This window comes from Erigeron canadensis, chromosome 1, assembly GCF_010389155.1.
Source record: "Erigeron canadensis isolate Cc75 chromosome 1, C_canadensis_v1, whole genome shotgun sequence".
Lineage (NCBI taxonomy): Eukaryota > Viridiplantae > Streptophyta > Magnoliopsida > Asterales > Asteraceae > Erigeron > Erigeron canadensis.
This window is the reverse complement of record NC_057761.1, coordinates 56,300,206-56,317,942: the sequence shown is the minus strand read 5'-3', so window position 1 is coordinate 56,317,942 and position 17,737 is coordinate 56,300,206. Positions and strand designations below refer to the sequence as shown.

Below are 17,737 nucleotides of genomic sequence, written 5' to 3'. Positions count from 1 at the left end.
CTGAACTTCAATATAATCTAGGTTGCTTGCTAATTGTACCTTAATGATAAATCAAATGTGAACAATAGCTTCACTAGATGATGTATTGGTAGGCACCGCTTGAAGTTTTCCATTTGAATTTTGCAACTTGTGTGCACAAAGTGCTTGAAATGTATTAAATATGCTTGTGGTAATTTGACTTTACATATGGTCTGCGCCCGGCTGTTGTCAAAAGCAGAATCCGGCCCTTAATTCTTATGTTATAGGTTGTGGTTCTAGTCATTATGTTGGGTCTTTATATCGGGGTGCCTGGGGTGCTTCGGCATCAAAACGGGTGGCATATGCGGGAACACGTGCAAAGCAATTTTTCAATGGTCTAATGCTAATGTGGGCTTTGAGATTCGAATAAGTAGGTCCGAAAGTTTACTACACGGGTCTCATAGAAACTCACGGGTATTAAATTATAAAAACATTTTGTTCTCGTATGTGTTAGTGTTTAGAGCATGGTCTCTGGATATGCAACCCAACCTTGAGTTCTAGTGTATGTCTCTTAACGATACTCACGTATCCGTAGCGAACCGCTGGCCGAACGCTTAAAGTGCACTTTCGTATGATCACCTAATATGTGGATAGAGTTGCAATTCTAGACCGTAGGAGTATGTTTTGTCAAGGGACTCACAAGTATACCGTAATGAAAACCTTATGGAAAACCAAGGGCGTGGGTGTTTAAGTGGACAAATATACCAATAATCATTGTGGAATATTGCTTATGTTGCCAATAATAATTTTGAAGCTTGCTAGTGGATTATAAGCTTAGTAAGAACGAGCTTAAGGTCAATTGGAATGATAGAAATGTTAAAGAGGTAAACACGGGCATAGGAAGGATTCTAATTGTAACCGAAAGATGGTTTTGCTTTAGATTAGTAGAATTTTCTGATTTCGTCTAAAACTTTGCTCATTAGTTTTTAAATGCATTTGCTTTTGGTATTCAACGCCGCTTGGTAGGAAATTTCTCTCTTAACTATATTTTGTTTTGACAATTTGAGTCTTTGATTGTTTAAGTGCATACTTGCTTGAGGACAAGCAAAGTTTAAGTGTGGGGAGGTTTGATAAGCCTCAAATTGTATATGTTTCCCTACACCGAATTGGACGTTTTGTACTAGTTTTATAGCCATTTATACTTGTTTTGTGGTACGTTATGGTATTTGCTAGTGGTTTCAGGCCTACAGCAGGTATATTGCCCCATATGGTAGAAAATAGCTCAAAAGTCGTCCATATGCACTAACCGAAGAAGAACGAAGCTGAAACGGCAAAACTCTGGAAGACCTCGCGGCGCGAGGAGGGTCTCTCGCGGCGCGACCTGAGAAAATTCAAGACAGAACTTTAACCTGTAGGAGATAGCGGCGCGAGGAGGGTATCTCGCGACGCGAGACAGGGTTTTCAACCCAGTAGCGGCGTGAGTGGCAAGACTAGCGGCGGGAGTTGGGCACTTTCGAAGTCAGAACTTTGGCCTGAAGGAGCTAGCGGCGCGAGTTCTATCTGACATCACCATTTTCTCTCTCCTGGGGTATAAATACCATCCACCACTCCACCCAAACCCTAGGCTTGGACATTTTCAACTCACACACTTATACTTCAGCCATTTTTCAAGGTTTTCAAGAGTTTTTCACTACTCCAACATCATTTGAAGACTTGAAGATTAATTTTAGCTATTGTTACTCATTGTAGCTCGATTGTAACTTCGCTTTGGATTTGTTCTCTATATTGGGTACATTATGTCTTTCTTTCTACTTCAATCTTTAGCTTTTAACATTATGAGTAGCTAAATCCGTATACATCTATGAAGATGAAGTGAAACAATTAGTTATGGTTGCATAGTATTTTGAATTCAAGTTGGTTTTACTTAACATTTTGTCAAGATCTTAATGAAGTGATTTCTTCCACTTAAATTTGTGTTCTTGGTGATATTTGTGTTCTTCAATAGTGGTACTAGTTGAATGCAAGTATTATTTTAGTTGTTTGTCTATGAACAACTTTTGCTAGGTCATGGTATGATAGTAAAGAATATAAGTTTAATAGAAATTACTATGTTAAGTGAATTTAACGGTTGGTGGTACCACATTTCTTTCACAAAGATAAAATTGTTATTTAAGTAGTCAAACAAACTAGTTAGTTCAAGGAAGTGTAATAAGGATGGTGGTACCACTTGTTGCAAGGAATTGAATTGATTAGGTGATTGAGTCGATTTTACAACCGAAGTGCACGTCGGGTGTGTTTAGTCTTGTCACGATTATTGTCACCAACATATTGAATTGTGAGCTTAAACCATATGCAACCTAAACTTCTTGTGTAACGGATTCGACATAGATGGCTTTTTAATTATTTGTTACAACTCAAACTATTTTCGCATACTCTCGATTGACACCGGTTGAGTATTTAGTTTATTTTACTTGTCGATTCATTAGCTTTCTGAAACGCAAAGTGACAACTCGGTCACAAACCAAACTTTCTCTTGATTTACATTTTTACAACCTTAAGTACAACATTCAGTCCTTGTGTTCGATCCTGGTCTTACCAATTAACTATATTACATACGAATGGGTACACTGCCCGTAAGTGTGTGGTAGTCAGTAAGCGGTAGATCTTGTTATAAATTATTAAACTCGATTTCACACATCACATAGGTACTGTATGTATTACTTAACATTTCCCCATTAAATAATTTCAAGGCAACTTATTTTGAAAAGAAAAACAGGTCTTCATAGAGTGTTTGATTTGACTCGTTGTTTTGTTAATTAGCTTTAAAAATTTACCATACTTTTATAAATCATTCATATATTTTGATAACTATATTTTTCTAAATGAAATTTAAGGTAATACTGAATACTAACTTAGTATTGAAAAGCATATATTTTGTTTGTATACATATATCATAGCTAGCTTGTTTGAAATTAAAAGTACAATTAGTCAAATAAAAAAAAATAGAAAACATTGTTAAAAGCGGAATATGTGTTTTAAAGACATATATTTATTATGTCCAAAAACGTTTAAGTCAATATGTATAAGATATTATTAACAAATTTTAAGGTTGTCATTAGAAAAATCCGGACCTTTTAACTTAAAAATATTTATTGACGAGTACTATTAATGTGTGTCAAGATCAGAGAAGAATTCCTCTAACATATACAATGATACTAGTTTTGAACACGAAAGCAATACGATAATATAATATTGCGTTGATTAATTAGTCATTTTACCACACATATAGTCTACGCTATGATATGACAAATGGCTACGTAATTGTCAAGAATTCCTATACACGTGCACACTAAACTAGCTTATTTCCTATGGAATTCACATACATACATACATTTATACATACATACACAAGATGATTATATATATTAACTATTAAGTAAACCCGATCGGTTGTGCAGGTGTAGATATTTTTTCTTTGATGATTTATACTCTACTGTTCTTTTAATGCAATATATAGATCGATGACATGATCATGATCAAGAATTTATATAGGCCTACAATAGTATAAGTAACATAATTAAATATTTAAATTATTTGAAATAAGTTGAAACTAATATTAAGAGAAGACTTTTAGACGACGAAGACCTGGATGGAGCACCAACGACAATGATTATCGAGAGATGATGTAATTAAATGCATGCACTGATAAAAGTAACATATAGGTGGACCAGTGATCGAAATATCCGACAACATCTAACATATACGTATAATAAGTTGTATTGCAAGTTACTAGTGATAAAAGCGGGTAGCTAACGTGTCGAGATCGAATACAGTAAGCCCATGATTTATTTTCCTCCGGCCCACCAATAACAAGTCACTTGTATTTTTGTTGTGCGTTATGCAGAGCATAGTTGTTACTTGTTAGTAACATAAACGTCTAGTACGAGTCGTATTATATATAAAAAAAAATAACGTCTCGGTTATTGTCTTAGACAAGGTTTTGTCTCGTATGATTTTTGTAACGCTGCGTTCATTACGAAACGTATATATGAAAATAGTTTTTTTGTTTTGTTTTGTTCATTTCTATTTATGTATATATGAAAGATATACAAATAGGTATACGCGGACCCTTATTTTGAGAATAACATTTTTTGTAAGAACTGTGATTAATTCTAAATTATGTATTGGATCACATGTTTTTAAAGTTCATTCACATGTAAAACGTTATAAAAATGTATGTTGTAAAACGAAACTTTTGTCAAAACCTTATATATACCTGTGATTACCAGCCTTTTTCAAAAAAAAATTTAGATTTTGTTATTGTTATTGGTATTTCCATTTTATTATAAATCTTAAATTGTTAAATAATTTAGAAATTCAGTTTTATATGTTTCATTTTATTTATTTTATTTTAATGTATATAATGAATTTTATTTTGAACTACACATATCATTGGAAATGGTTACTTATTATTATTACTTTATATCCATTTTTTTTAGGAGTAATATAATTTTATTTTTTGAACAAAATGAGATTATTACTAATAGATGTTCATTTAGTATATTTTACAAACAATATAATAAGTTTATTACTAATAAATGTTTTGTTAGTATATTGCCATCACCGATTCATTTCACAGCTTGAAATTTGTTTTTTTGTTATTTAGTTTTGTTAAATGGTTGTAAAGGTTTACGAGTTATACTTAAACAATGAGAAGTGTTAGTTGTTGTTTTGTTGGGTCACGGGAAATAATATAAACAAAAGAAAACTATATATAAAATAAAAGAACAATAAGAACAAACAAATATATGTAAGTTTTAGGTAAAATAAAAACAAGTATTAAAAGTAAAACAAATAAAACAATAGGTTTATCTTCTGTGCATCATAAAAATCATCATACATCAATTGCTTCGTGTATTTTTGTGCATCAATTCAAATATTATCTAAGGGTCAAGATCTTATCTTATTTGTTTTATTTTAATACTTGTTTTACAATACTCAATCCCAACCTATATATGAAACACTGTATACAAATGGGAAAAAAACAAAAGGATCACTCTGTATTTAAAAGATATAAACCAACCTAATTCATATGCTTAAACTTAACCTAATTATAAAATGATGAAATGTGAAAAAATCAAAAGATAAGATTATGAAAGAAACTTAATGAAATTCACGTGTTAAATTGTTAAAATTTTAGATTGATTTTTAAGCGTATAATTAGGTAAATGATTTTTAGTCGTGAACCAAAGGGTTGTGTAAGCCTTTTACAAACCTTTCTAATGAAAGTCTAGGAAGGTATGATGTTTTTACGGATCGCCTACCAAATCCACAAATCCAGCCCAAAATCCGGAACATGTTTTTATGGATCGCCTACCAAATCCATATAAGTACAACCCAAAATCCGGAACAACATGATTTCACATGGATCCTTTTATTTTTTAAAACTAGATTGGTGCCCTAGCGACAGTGATGACGATGGTGATGGTGTGGTTATGTGATGAGTTGTTGTATGGGATATAACGAATTTTGAGTTAGGGTTTATGCTGTGTTTTTGCGTGAAGGAGAGATAGAGGTTGAATTTTTCTAGGGGGATTTTAGTCACAGTTTATAAAATAGATTTAAAGATGTATTAAGATGAATAGTAAATGTGTCATTTCAGGTTTTTAATATTAAGGATGGAGAGTGGAAGTATGATTTATAAAGAAATATAGATAATGATAGTAACTACTGACAATTTGTAACAAGTTTTGTATCTATTATATTTTGTTTCATAAATTAGTTATTAATCATAATTATACTATCATTTATGTCATCTTTTAGTATCAAACTAGATTTTAGGCTCATGTGTAATACACGGGGCTTACAAGGTTATTAATATTAGATTTATAAAATATAATATGTCCATCAAAGTTGTAGATGGTGACATACTTAGTAATATGAACATTCAAAAATCATAATTGGTCACTATTATTTTATTTATTTTATTATTATACATGGTGTATTACATTCTAATTTTACACTATCGAAAATAATTTATTATTTTTAGATGTAAGATATATCTATATGATATAACATATTATTGGATATATATATTAGTATTATGTTATTTGATATATATCAGTTATTATTTTATTGGATAAATTTCAGCTATTATTCTATATTAGCTATAATTATCTACTTTTATATATTATATTAAATTAAATTATTGGGTAAAAAGTGTAAATTTGTGATGAAAAACAAAAAAAATGTAAATCAAAGTCAACTGATATATATTGGATAAACGTTAATGATTATTCTATCAGATTTGGGAGATGATCTGTACACCACCTGTTATTAACCATACACTCCAAATGTGCTTTAAAGTGTTGTACAGTACAATACTATATAACGTATTTAGTGGTGTACGGTCAAAATCTGGTGGTGTACTTCCCCATCATATATATATATATATATATATATTAGATATTATTATTAATTTATTATATTAAAATTATTGGGTAAAAAGTGTAAATTTATTATGGAAAACAAAAACGTATAAATTAAAGTCAAAATTGAAACCAAAAGTCAACTTTAAGAAATTAAACGTTATAATTGGTCGATAAGTTATTAGAACAACTGTAATTTAGTATAATAAAAAATTAAATATAATATTCGGCTATTCAAGTCTAGTATAATAACTTTTAACCATGTGGTCTAAGATTCGAGTCCCATGGATCATGTTTTTCCGTTCTCCATATATCGTCTTTTAACAAGATTAAGTAGTTGTTTTTGACTCTTCATATTTTTTTTGTATTGAGGGGATTAGTTGTTTTCTTTTTCAATAAGAAATAGTAGTACGTAGTTTTATTTAAAACAAATACTCCGGAAATAAAATATACAGGGTGTCCTGGTTGAACAAATGTTTGAGTTATAAACTTAGGGAATCTTCTGAAAAACAAATATTTAATTTAAATCCAATAGTATAATAACGCTAAAAGAGCATATATTTCGTAGTGTTAAACAAGATCCTCATGTGATTTTTCTTTATAAACATCTGCCACCCTTGTGTCTATACAACAAGAATTCCCACTTTCTTTTATCTATTTCCTAACTCTAATGGAAACAGTAATAACTCCATTATCATTCCCTTCACCTTCATTAATTTTCAACAAACCATTACCACCTTCTTCTTTTTGGCCACTAACAACAACCTCTCCATTTTCGTTTTTAAAATCTCATAAGAATCTTAGTCATAAAGTTCAAAACAGCAAGAACGGCAACTTTCTTGATTTGATCCCGGAAAACAAATCCGAACCAATTAAATTTGATGTTGATTGGCTTGACCCATCACACAAAGCCCGGTTTGACCTCATTGTCATTGGTTGTGGTCCAGCCGGGCTTTGTTTGGCAGAACGGGTTGCTAGATATGGGATCAAGGTTTGTTGTGTTGACCCTGACCCACTTTCTATGTGGCCTAATAATTATGGGTCTTGGATTGATGAATTATCTTGCTTAGGACTGGATGATTGTTTTGATAAAACATGGCCTATGGCTTCTATTCATATTAATGATCATAAAAGTAAGTATCTTGATAGGCCTTATGGTCGAATTAATCGAAAGACTTTGAAGATGAAGTTGCTTGAAGGGTGTGTTTCCAATGGGGTTAAGTTTCATAAAGCCAAAGTATGGAAAGTTGATCATCAAGAATTTGAGTCTTCTATTGTTTGTGATGATGGGAATGAATTTAAAGCAAGTTTGATTGTGGATGCAAGTGGTTTTGCAAGTTCTTTTGTTAAATATGATAAGCCTAGAAACCATGGTTACCAAATTGCTCATGGGATTTTAGCAGAAGTTGATGAGCATCCATTTGATCTTGACAAGATGCTACTCATGGATTGGAGAGATTCACATCTTGGAAATGAGCCTCATTTACGTGTTAGCAATTCAAGATTCCCAACTTTTTTGTATGCTATGCCATTTGACTCGAATTTGGTGTTTCTTGAAGAAACTTCATTGGTTAGTCGGCCCGTTTTATCTTACAAAGAGATCAAATTAAGAATGGTGGCAAGGTTAAGACATATGGGTATTAAAGTAAAAAGGGTTATTGAGAGTGAGAAGTGTTTGATCCCAATGGGTGGGCCACTTCCAGTGATTCCCCAACCCGTGATGGGAATTGGTGGAAATGCTGGTTTGGCCCACCCGTCAACAGGGTACATGGTGGCGAAAACATTGACCCTGGCCCCAATTCTGGCTGAGTCTATTGTCCAATGTCTTGGATCGACAAGGATGATCAGGGGTCAACCGCTTTATCATAGAGTGTGGAATGGGTTGTGGCCTATTGAGAGAAGATTAACAAGGGAGTATTATACATTTGGGATGGAGACACTTTTGAAGCTTGATTTGCAAGGAACAAGAAGCTTTTTTGATGCTTTCTTTGATTTAAATCCAGAATATTGGCATGGATTCTTGTCATCAAGATTGTCGCTTACGGAACTTGCTAAGCTTAGCTTGTCACTATTTGGGCATGCATCTAGCTCATCAAAATATGATATTGTTACAAAGTGTCCTGTTCCTTTAGTCAAGATGATGGGTAATTTGGTTGTTGAATCCATTTGATTCTGGATTACCTCTTTTATAAAATGAATTAGCTTGAGTTGGATTTTATTTCATTTGGTACTCGGATCTATATTTGTAAATTTATATAATACAAGAACTTTTTACTTTCCTAGTATCACTTAACCGGAAAGGAGACCTCCAAGCTTAAGCCTTTTCATGATTTTGTAAATTGGGTTTGAACATACCTCCCTGTTGTTAGCATCCTGTGATTTCTACAAGGCCATCAATGGTGGTCATCTTTAGTCCTAACCGAAGAGCTTAGAGTTCTTGTTTAGAGCAATAATGGGCTCACGGACATCTCAAGTTTCTGCTTGTTTGACTCAATTTGTTCTTCCTTCATTTGCCTTATACTAATTTGATTCTAATAAAAATAGTTATAACATAATCTTTTGAACCCAAACAATATCATAGGTATATAATCTTTTTGAAAGCTAATATATATTAATATCAAAATACTTTAATAAAAAGATATGCTGCAATTTTCAAAAAGAAAGTAACCATATAACTATTAATCGGGTGTTCTGAAGCATGGAGATAATTATATGATGCCGAAGAGAGGAGGGACTTATTGATTTAAATTAAAATAATTAGGCTTTGTTGCCAATAAACTTTTGTGAGATTTAACATTTATCCCAACTAACCATGATTTAAAAGGACACTGATATAGCTAATTATCAACATATGTGTTTATATATATTACAATAATGCTTGTTGAAGTGGAGCAAGTTGGCAACAACTCCTCTCTTATTCTTTAACCAATCCATCATCTTACACATATGTATACATATGCCCCAACTGCCTTAGACAATTTCCTACAAGCCTTTCATCTTTACAACATCACAGATTCTATGGATTTAAGCCATTCAACGAAAGAAAGTGGTGATATCCCGATGGAGTCCAAATCAGCAAAGACCGTCCCTCCTCCTGTCGTAGTAGCAGCCTCCAAAAAGGCAGCCAAACTGCCAAAAGTGTCAAGATGGAAAAGATGTCTTGGCATTTTTGACTTCATGCTTAGATTATGTGCCATAGCTGCTGCTTTGGCAGCTGCTACCGCTATGGGAACCACCAGCCAACAACTCCCTTTCTTCACCCAGTTTTTCCAGTTCAAAGCTGACTACAATGACCTCCCTGCTTTCACGTAATCCCATGGGTAATTTAGTGGTTTAACATCTCGTTTCTTCACTCTTTATAATGATATTGTGCTACTTCTATGTAGGTATTTCGTCATTGCAAATGCCATGGCTGGTGCATACTTAGTCCTCTCATTGCCATTCTCAATAGTGTGTATCATTCGTCCACATATCATAGGAGCTAGGCTGATGCTTCTTGTTTTCGACACTGTACGTTGTATTGCAGTCTTCTTATCAAAAAAATCTTTTATTTCTTATTTTACATCAATCATTCAGTTCTACATCGAGTCACTAAACATTAAGAACTCTCTGTCAAAGATGGCAAGTTGGACATGGGTCATTTTTTGTATGTGTGAAATGGGCTGGGTGGGTTGACCCGGAAACACATATAATCCATTTTCTTTATTACTGTAAAAGATTCTAATAAACTTTGGACAACTTGTTTGACTTTTCGACCCATTTGACCCATTACGCATACAACTAAATTCTTTATTTTACCTATCTGATCATTCAAATGAGCCTTGTCTAATGATTGTTTATTATCTCGTTTAGTTTAACCAAACATTTTAAATTCTTCCAAATTTGCATACTCAGATTGCAGTGCCCTTGGTCACATCTGCTGCATCTGCTGCTGCGTCCATAGTCTACTTAGCACACAATGGAAATTCAAACGCGAATTGGGGGGCCATTTGTCGTCAATTTGATGACTTCTGCCAGCGTGTTAGCGGAGCAGTGGTGGCTTCCTTCATTACAGCACTCCTTTTCGTGGTTTTGGTCATTGTATCAGCAGTGGCTCTAAGAAAAAAGTGAGGGAGTGAATGCAAAACCGTTGGTGTTTTTTCATGTTATTTTCTTGAACATCAAGAATTGAAAAGGATTGTTCTGTTATGTAACATACAAATTATCGTAAATAACAGCGGATTTTATTTTTGGGTATAATCAAGGATCAGAGAGACGGGAGTCAGGATTTTTGAAGACTTGGGCAGATCGGAAAAAAAAATAGATTGGATTTTTTATACATAAAAATATGAATTTATGAAATTATATATATAAAAATGAAATATAAACATAAACATTAAATAACGTAACAAACTTTAGACATAAAAATCAATAAGTTTGTAATTCTTATACTCTTATATGTATGAACAGTGGCGAATCCAGAACTGAAAGTAACCCGTATCACAATTTTTTTCCCACTAACCTTGTATAGGCATAAAGTAACGATAACAACTAAATTGTTACGATTTTTAGCATTTTTTAACAGATTTTTGGCTATTTTTAATGTATTTTAAGAATTTTTGACATTTTTAGTAGTTTTTTTTATCATTTAGTTATACAGATACATCTTTATAAGTTTTATTGACAATAAAATGTTTCAAAAGTTTAAAATTGGTTACAAAACTGGTATCCCATATTTATTTGACCCGTAGCACCAATAAAAAATACACCATTTTTTGAAAAATTTTAACTACATGAATTTAACGGACCTGTAGCCCGGACTACCCCTTAGATCAATGTAGGTCTGCCCTTGTGTATGAGAAAACACCCAATGATAGCGCCTATCTTCATCTTCAACATTTTAAGGTTTCTGTCACATCAGCCTAACATCAAATCATAAGCAAGAAACCCTCTTCTCTTACTTATTCATCTTATCTCTCCTTCTTCTCCCCTTTACGGCCAGATTCCCTCATCTCCTGCCACAAATCGAGCAGTTTTGACCGTTGATCGAGTTTGTAGTTCAATCCAGCTTGAACCATGTCGTGGAAGTACCAATCCCGATCTGGATTCCGATTAATCGGATATATCTGTCGAGTATTGCAACCTTAGGTATAATAGGGCTAAAACTCGTTAGTCCCACGATCCCTGGAAACCCATCAACATGCCCTTCGTAGACATGATGATGACTTAATGATAAAATGTGGTGCTTGTTAAAGTTTGAATTTGGATCTCCTCGATTCAAAACTCTCATTGCAAGACTATCATGACAATCCTTCTATGAAGGGATTAGCCATCGGGTCCCGGACAAAACTCGAACTAAAAAAATATGTTTAGTTGGCCATTAAGGAAAAAGCCGAAGAAAATATAAAAAAAAGATTCTAGCATCAAAAAAGGTAAGGTTAACATTGACAAATATACCACCATTCCATATATAAAAAGATCATGAAAAGGCTTCCAACAAAATCTTTATTAAAATTTAGGTCGTTATAAAACCATAGAAATTCAAAGTCTATCATTCACAACATGAATTATATCGCTAACTACAACCACCATCACTCTTGATTGTAATCCTTAACTATTGCTTCTAACTGTATCATATACATGTTTAATAAAATGTTTTTCCATGTAAACATTCAACTTTTGTATGCATAATTCTTCTATGAAAATTATATGAGATGTGATACAAATATTGTACATTATAATAAGTATATCTACCTTTACACATCAACAATCACAGATATATACTATTGTTATAGTTGTATCTTATCTGCACCCCTCTATAGATTGGTCTCCCTTTTTTTTTTATTAAAATTTATGTTTTTTTGTGTTTGAAGTGATATTATTTCAGTTATTATTTTTTTAACATTTCAGTAAAATTATTAAATAAATATAGTACTGTATTATTTCAGTTATCTATACTACTTATTAAAGAAAATACCCCATGTTGAAAGTTATATGAGGAAAATGTCTAAAATGCCCTTCCATGTAATATTTTAATCTACTAACCTTAAAATATATAGTATTTTTACTTAACACTTAGATATTTTCAGTTACACTACCCCTTAACATTAATAATTACGTTACACTATCAATCTTTTATTTTTTAAAATATCTCCATTAACTCTTTATATCAATAATCTACACCAATCGATGCCTCATCTGTCACCAACCATTGCACCTACCACTACATCGTCGCCGCCACGATCACCGCCGCATTGTACGGATAACGTGTTAGTTATTTCTTAATTAAATGGAAGTGGTCCAACACTTATACATTTGTTGTTGGAAGGAAGAGTTGCAAATAATAGGGTCCTAAAAGTTTACGAGTATATGTTATGACAGATCAATTAAAAATTATAATGGTAAATAGTTAATTATGATAATAGAGTGTTTTCTTTCTTTTTTTTTCCTCTTGTCGTATGATATAGTGTCATTTGTTTGTTTTTGTAGTTGTAGGCAAAGAAGATCCCCTTCAAGTCTTCAGTCGTCCTCACCTGACATCAACGTGCTTCACTAAATTCTGCCACCTGTCACTTTACTATACATACATACATGTACGTATACATACATACATACATACATCCCCCTCTTTTTAAAACACATACTCGTATATCAAGTTATCAACTGTGTATCCATACATACATTCATCTATACGTACACCCCATCTATATCTATATCTATCTAATCTTTCTTTCTTCCTTCTTTTCTTTATCAATTTCTGCTCCACAAAAACCCTACCAACTTTCCCCCTTTTTCACACACTTTCCACATCACTTCCCCCCACTCTAATTTATTAGGTCAATTTCAATCTTGAATTTCCATTCCGATACTTAATTCCAATTTCATGTAATTGATTTAGACCTTTTATTCTGATTATTATTATTATTATTATTATTATTATTATTATCATGACTTGGATTTCAATTGCAGGTTAATTCCTAGGGTTTTAAAATAAAATTTTCTATTCGCAATTAAATAATTAAAAAAATAATAATCAGAGATTAGGGTTTGATTATTGTTATTGAATCTCATGAGAATTGTTAGGGGAATGCACAGATCGTTGCAGGTGAAAACCGAAGAAGAAGAAGCAGATATCGGTTGGAGCAATAAAAGGAAATCCTTGCCCAAGGCTAGAACTCGTGATAAATCAAAAACTAGGGTTTTATAATAATTAAAAGAAGAAAAAGTTTGTGTCTTTTGTTTGTTTTTAGGGTTACGAAAAGAGACGGATAAGAATCAGGATGACTCGTGTTTTTGTTCAGAGAGGGGGTGGGTCTTCTTCGAGTAATAATAGTAATACCAACAGGGCGAATTCTTCTTCGAGTGTTCAGGTTGCAGGGGAAGATGAACAGCAGGTTGTCAGTGAGGATTTTGTTACAGAAACTGTCGAAAGCGATAAAAGTGATAAACTTGATACCGATGGTGAGAAAAATGAGGATGAGATTGTGGAAATGGGTTCTTTGAAGGTAATTGAGGAAGAAGAAGAAGAAGAAGAGGAGAAAGGTGGGTTGAAAAGTAACGAGTATCCTTCACAGGTGATAGTTGGGAGTGCATATCCCCCGCCTCCACCTGCTCCGCCTCCGAAGCCGGCTTCAACAGGTGGTAATTCGAGGAGATTTGGAAATTCGGGTGCTTTGAGGATTGGGTCGTCTAGGAGGGCTACTGCGTGGCCGGTTGTTTCAACCAGGACGTCACCTGTGGGATCAAGATCTTCGTCTCCTAGGGCACATTGTGAAAATGATGGATATAATAGTGCAGATGAACAAAACCAGTGTTATGGTTCCTCTTATGATGATGCTGTGAGTTCTAGTCGCTTTAATCAGAATAATACGGTATACCTTTTAAGAAAGCTATTAATTGTAGACTATGGGCGGTGTTTGTTTTGATTTAAGTATCTTTTTCAGATAATGGCATCAGTTAATCAATTCTATTTGGTTAAGTTTAATTAAGTGAGGGTTTTTCTTTTAGGAAAGAGAGCGTCAGTTTGAGATTGATATTAGACGCACAAAAGGTTATGAAGTTAAAAGAATGACGGAAGATGGGAATTGTATGTTTCGTGCTGTTGCAGATCAGGTTTATGGTGATTCTGATGCATATGATTTGGCTAGACAAATGTGCATAGATTACATGGTATGTTGATAACTTCTGTAGTTGATAATGATTATTATTAAATTCTAGTCTGAAATTTGGTTACTAGATTAGACTGTTGTTAGGGAAGTGTCTGGTGTAGTGGGTTTGGTGAGATTGGTTTGATTAGTTGTTTTTAGGATTCAATAGTCAGTTTTAAATTATTTGTGTAGTAGTAGACAGTTGCTGCAATAAAAGTGATTCCAGTTATATCTTGTTTTACCCAGTAACTTGTTAACTCATTAAGTATCAACATCTGTCATACACTCAACAACTGACTATTTAGTATTTTAGTTATTACAACTCAATTTAGCACATCCAAACATTATCTCCTGCAGCTTGTGTTATTACAGTGATTATTAGAATCTGATTGTTTCATATAACTATCGAAATGCAATGTTAAACACCCCCTTAGTTTTTTTGCAAGGAAAAAGCGCTCTAGTCACATATTAATATCAAAATTGAATTCAAAAGCTGCTGCATATTACTTATTGGTATTGCTAGTAATGTAGTATGATATTATGTTCAAGATCAGGTTATGACGATAGACTAATCTTGGGTTTATGTGGCACATGTTTTCTGAAACCATTAATAGAGTAATGTTGAATAAGTTTCATCGTTTGGACTTAGACGCTGTTAAATTTTACTCATAGTGCTTTACAAATAGTGAATATATTAAAACTTATCTTCATATATCAAAGTTGAGAAATTGTGTACCAAAATAAATGTCGCAAACATCTCATAATGATTACTTATGGGGGGATAGGTCAAGTATGTTACTTGTTCAAAAAGTTTAAACTAATGACCTTTTCATCCAGGAACGGGAGAGAGATCACTTCTCTCAGTTTATAACAGAAGGTTTCACTTCTTATTGCAAGAGGAAGAGACGGGATAAAGTATGTGATTTTGCAATACACTAAATCATATATGCAACTGCTATTGTTCTAGATATATATCGTCTGTGATTTGTAAGTGCAGGTCTATGGTAACAATGTGGAGATTCAAGCATTATCTGAAATGTACAATCGGCCTATTCACATCTATTCGTATAGTACTGGTATGATATGATCCTAGTATCCTACAATACTTTTATAGTGTATTTGTGCATTTTATTAACAAAGAATTGGACAAACACAGAGCCTATAAATATATTCCATGGAAGCTATAATACAGACACGCCTCCTATTCGGCTAAGCTACCATCATGGTAACCACTATAATTCTCTTGTTGACCCGCGTCGACTCACAATAGGTGCTGGGCTTGGTTTTAGCTCTCTGCAGGGGGTAAGTACACTTACCTGGTCTCTTTTTTGTATCTTATTGGGTCGTTTTGACACTTAAATATGGTTTTGGTTTTTGTATTTAGACCAATGTTGATAAAGATCAAGTGAAGGCAGCAATTAAAGCTCAACAAGATCAACAGATTGATAACGTAATTATTATATACGTGCTTTGATTCTATAGTTTTTCTTCGCGCTCTGGCAATAATTATAATTTGGCTGAATTTGAACAGGCTCTTTTAGCAGAGGCCCGTTTTTGCTCAGATGTGGAGCTAACTGAGAAAGAAATTGAGCGTATGGTGATGGAAGCTTCACGGGCTGAATACATTGCTAATGACAAGTTTAAGCAACAACTTGGTCAAAGAGAATCTTCAACATCTGATGCTGAACCATCATCATCTGGAGCCAGTAAGTATTTCTTCAATTAAAAGTATATCTCGTATTACCATTTGTTATTAAGGATGGACTCATAATTGCGTTTAGAAATTGATCATCGACTCACAATTATCAATTTTTAGTGTTTGGAAAAACAAAGTCTACTTCTGATATTGTAATGTATGGTGTCACATAATCACTTTTGGAAAAACAGTTTCATTATCCATTTTACTCCACCTATCCAATAATATATTTGATTTATCATTTTACCCTTATTTTCTTAACCGACTTCTCTATCTATTTTCATTATGCATGCCTCATTTGAGACCACCACAAAACTTCCGACTCAGTGATTCTAAGCTCTTGGATTAAAGCAAAATAAAATCGATGATCTAGATTAACTGATCACATATGATGAATGAGATCTTATTCTTGTCTATTAATAATGTCTCGAGTTTGTTTTATTTTTGATAGAATTGTCTTGGTTGGTTTCTTAAATAATCATAGAACAACTGCTTATCTGATTATGATTACCGAATCATGTTAATTACATGAAAACACCTCCTAAGAATGACAGCATATGTAACTTGTCAAAACCAGGGCCATCAGGAAGTGAGAGCCAGGGTGAAGAAGGATCCGTCCTATGCAGCAGTATGCAGATGGTGTTGTCAATGGGCTTCACCTATGTGCAGGCAATGGAGGCTTACAGCATATTTGGTGATGATGTGGACTCCATGGTTTGCTATCTGCTTGAAACCAGCAGCAGACGTAAAGGCAAGGCCACCGAGTAGAGACGGACTTTGTTTTGATCTGCCGGTAGTCCAATGTAATAGTTTTAGTGAAATAGTGGTAGTCGTAATAAATATGGGTTATTGCAAAGTTGTGCAATAACCTTTTATTTGGATTGAATCTTGAAACATTGTGTATGTTCAGTATCGCCATCTATCCTTTTGTACATCGTGTGCTTAATTTACTGATCACAACATTTCTAGTATATCAGGAACTAAAATGACAATACTTGGGGTTGAATAAACAGGTCGCTGTCAATTGATTGGCTGTTGTTGATAGTTGTTGTATAGGCTGGGGTTTGATTAGATAGTAACAAGTAACTTAGATTGATCAGTAAAAACTGAAACTTTATCTCAAAAATAGGTTATTTGCTCTTGTTTATAACAACCCAATTAGCAATTTTCACATTATCGTTTGATCTAATTACTGCCATCCAGTTATCGACCTATCGGAAGCATTCATGCCATGATGCCAACATGGTAAAATAGCACTGTGAAAATCAGTGTCGATGCCAGTATTATATATATTAGTTCTACATGATTCTGAATTATTAACATTCCATTAAAATGGTAAAGAAATCTATTGCAAACCTTTAGTAACCAAATAAACTTATATCTCAACTTAACTCTGCCAAACTTTCATATTATTGTTAGTTGGTGGATCACACTCACCATAACATCATCAATCATTTACGTATAATAATAACTCGCATTTCTCGTGTTTTACACTACAAAAGTGTACATTTAGGTGCATATCTTTGGTG

At 33.3% G+C, this 17,737-nt stretch overlaps 3 protein-coding genes across 4 annotated transcripts; all 3 read left to right on the top strand.

Annotated features, from left to right (window-relative positions):
* The first annotated feature begins 7,056 nt into the window (after positions 1 to 7,056).
* Positions 7,057 to 8,593, top strand: LOC122585312 (capsanthin/capsorubin synthase, chromoplastic-like). Its single transcript, XM_043757440.1, has one exon. It carries the CDS (start codon positions 7,057 to 7,059, stop codon positions 8,554 to 8,556), a length of 1,500 nt encoding a protein of 499 aa, XP_043613375.1. The 3' UTR covers positions 8,557 to 8,593.
* Positions 8,594 to 9,404: 811 nt separating this feature from the next.
* On the top strand, positions 9,405 to 10,496 carry LOC122600898 (casparian strip membrane protein 1-like). The gene is made up of 3 exons (XM_043773952.1): positions 9,405 to 9,694; positions 9,773 to 9,896; positions 10,281 to 10,496. Exons 1-3 carry the CDS (start codon positions 9,405 to 9,407, stop codon positions 10,494 to 10,496), a joined length of 630 nt encoding a protein of 209 aa, XP_043629887.1.
* Positions 10,497 to 13,291: 2,795 nt separating this feature from the next.
* Positions 13,292 to 17,140, top strand: LOC122604457 (OVARIAN TUMOR DOMAIN-containing deubiquitinating enzyme 6). 2 transcript variants are annotated; one of them, XM_043777350.1, is made up of 8 exons: positions 13,292 to 14,236; positions 14,373 to 14,534; positions 15,350 to 15,427; positions 15,510 to 15,588; positions 15,669 to 15,814; positions 15,897 to 15,962; positions 16,044 to 16,218; positions 16,786 to 17,140. In XM_043777350.1, the coding sequence occupies exons 1-8, from the start codon at positions 13,646 to 13,648 to the stop codon at positions 16,974 to 16,976; spliced, it is 1,488 nt and encodes a 495-aa protein (XP_043633285.1). In that variant the 5' UTR covers positions 13,292 to 13,645; the 3' UTR covers positions 16,977 to 17,140. The 2 variants fall into 2 exon arrangements, with proteins under 2 accessions (XP_043633285.1, XP_043633291.1); XM_043777356.1 differs by having other exon boundaries at positions 13,293 to 14,203.
* Positions 17,141 to 17,737: the final 597 nt, after the last annotated feature.

Bases quoted from the DNA above. Each gene is read 5' to 3' on its own strand.
- LOC122585312 (XM_043757440.1), top strand. From the start codon at position 7,057: ATGGAAACAGTAATAACTCCATTATCATTCCCTTCACCTTCATTAATT.
- LOC122600898 (XM_043773952.1), top strand. From the start codon at position 9,405: ATGGATTTAAGCCATTCAACGAAAGAAAGTGGTGATATCCCGATGGAG. The intron at 9,695-9,772 runs GTAATCCCATGG...ACTTCTATGTAG, and splicing joins AATGACCTCCCTGCTTTCAC to GTATTTCGTCATTGCAAATG. The intron at 9,897-10,280 runs GTACGTTGTATT...TTGCATACTCAG, and splicing joins TGCTTCTTGTTTTCGACACT to ATTGCAGTGCCCTTGGTCAC.
- LOC122604457 (XM_043777350.1), top strand. From the start codon at position 13,646: ATGACTCGTGTTTTTGTTCAGAGAGGGGGTGGGTCTTCTTCGAGTAAT. The intron at 15,428-15,509 runs GTATGTGATTTT...TTGTAAGTGCAG, and splicing joins AGAGGAAGAGACGGGATAAA to GTCTATGGTAACAATGTGGA. The intron at 15,589-15,668 runs GTATGATATGAT...GGACAAACACAG, and splicing joins CATCTATTCGTATAGTACTG to AGCCTATAAATATATTCCAT.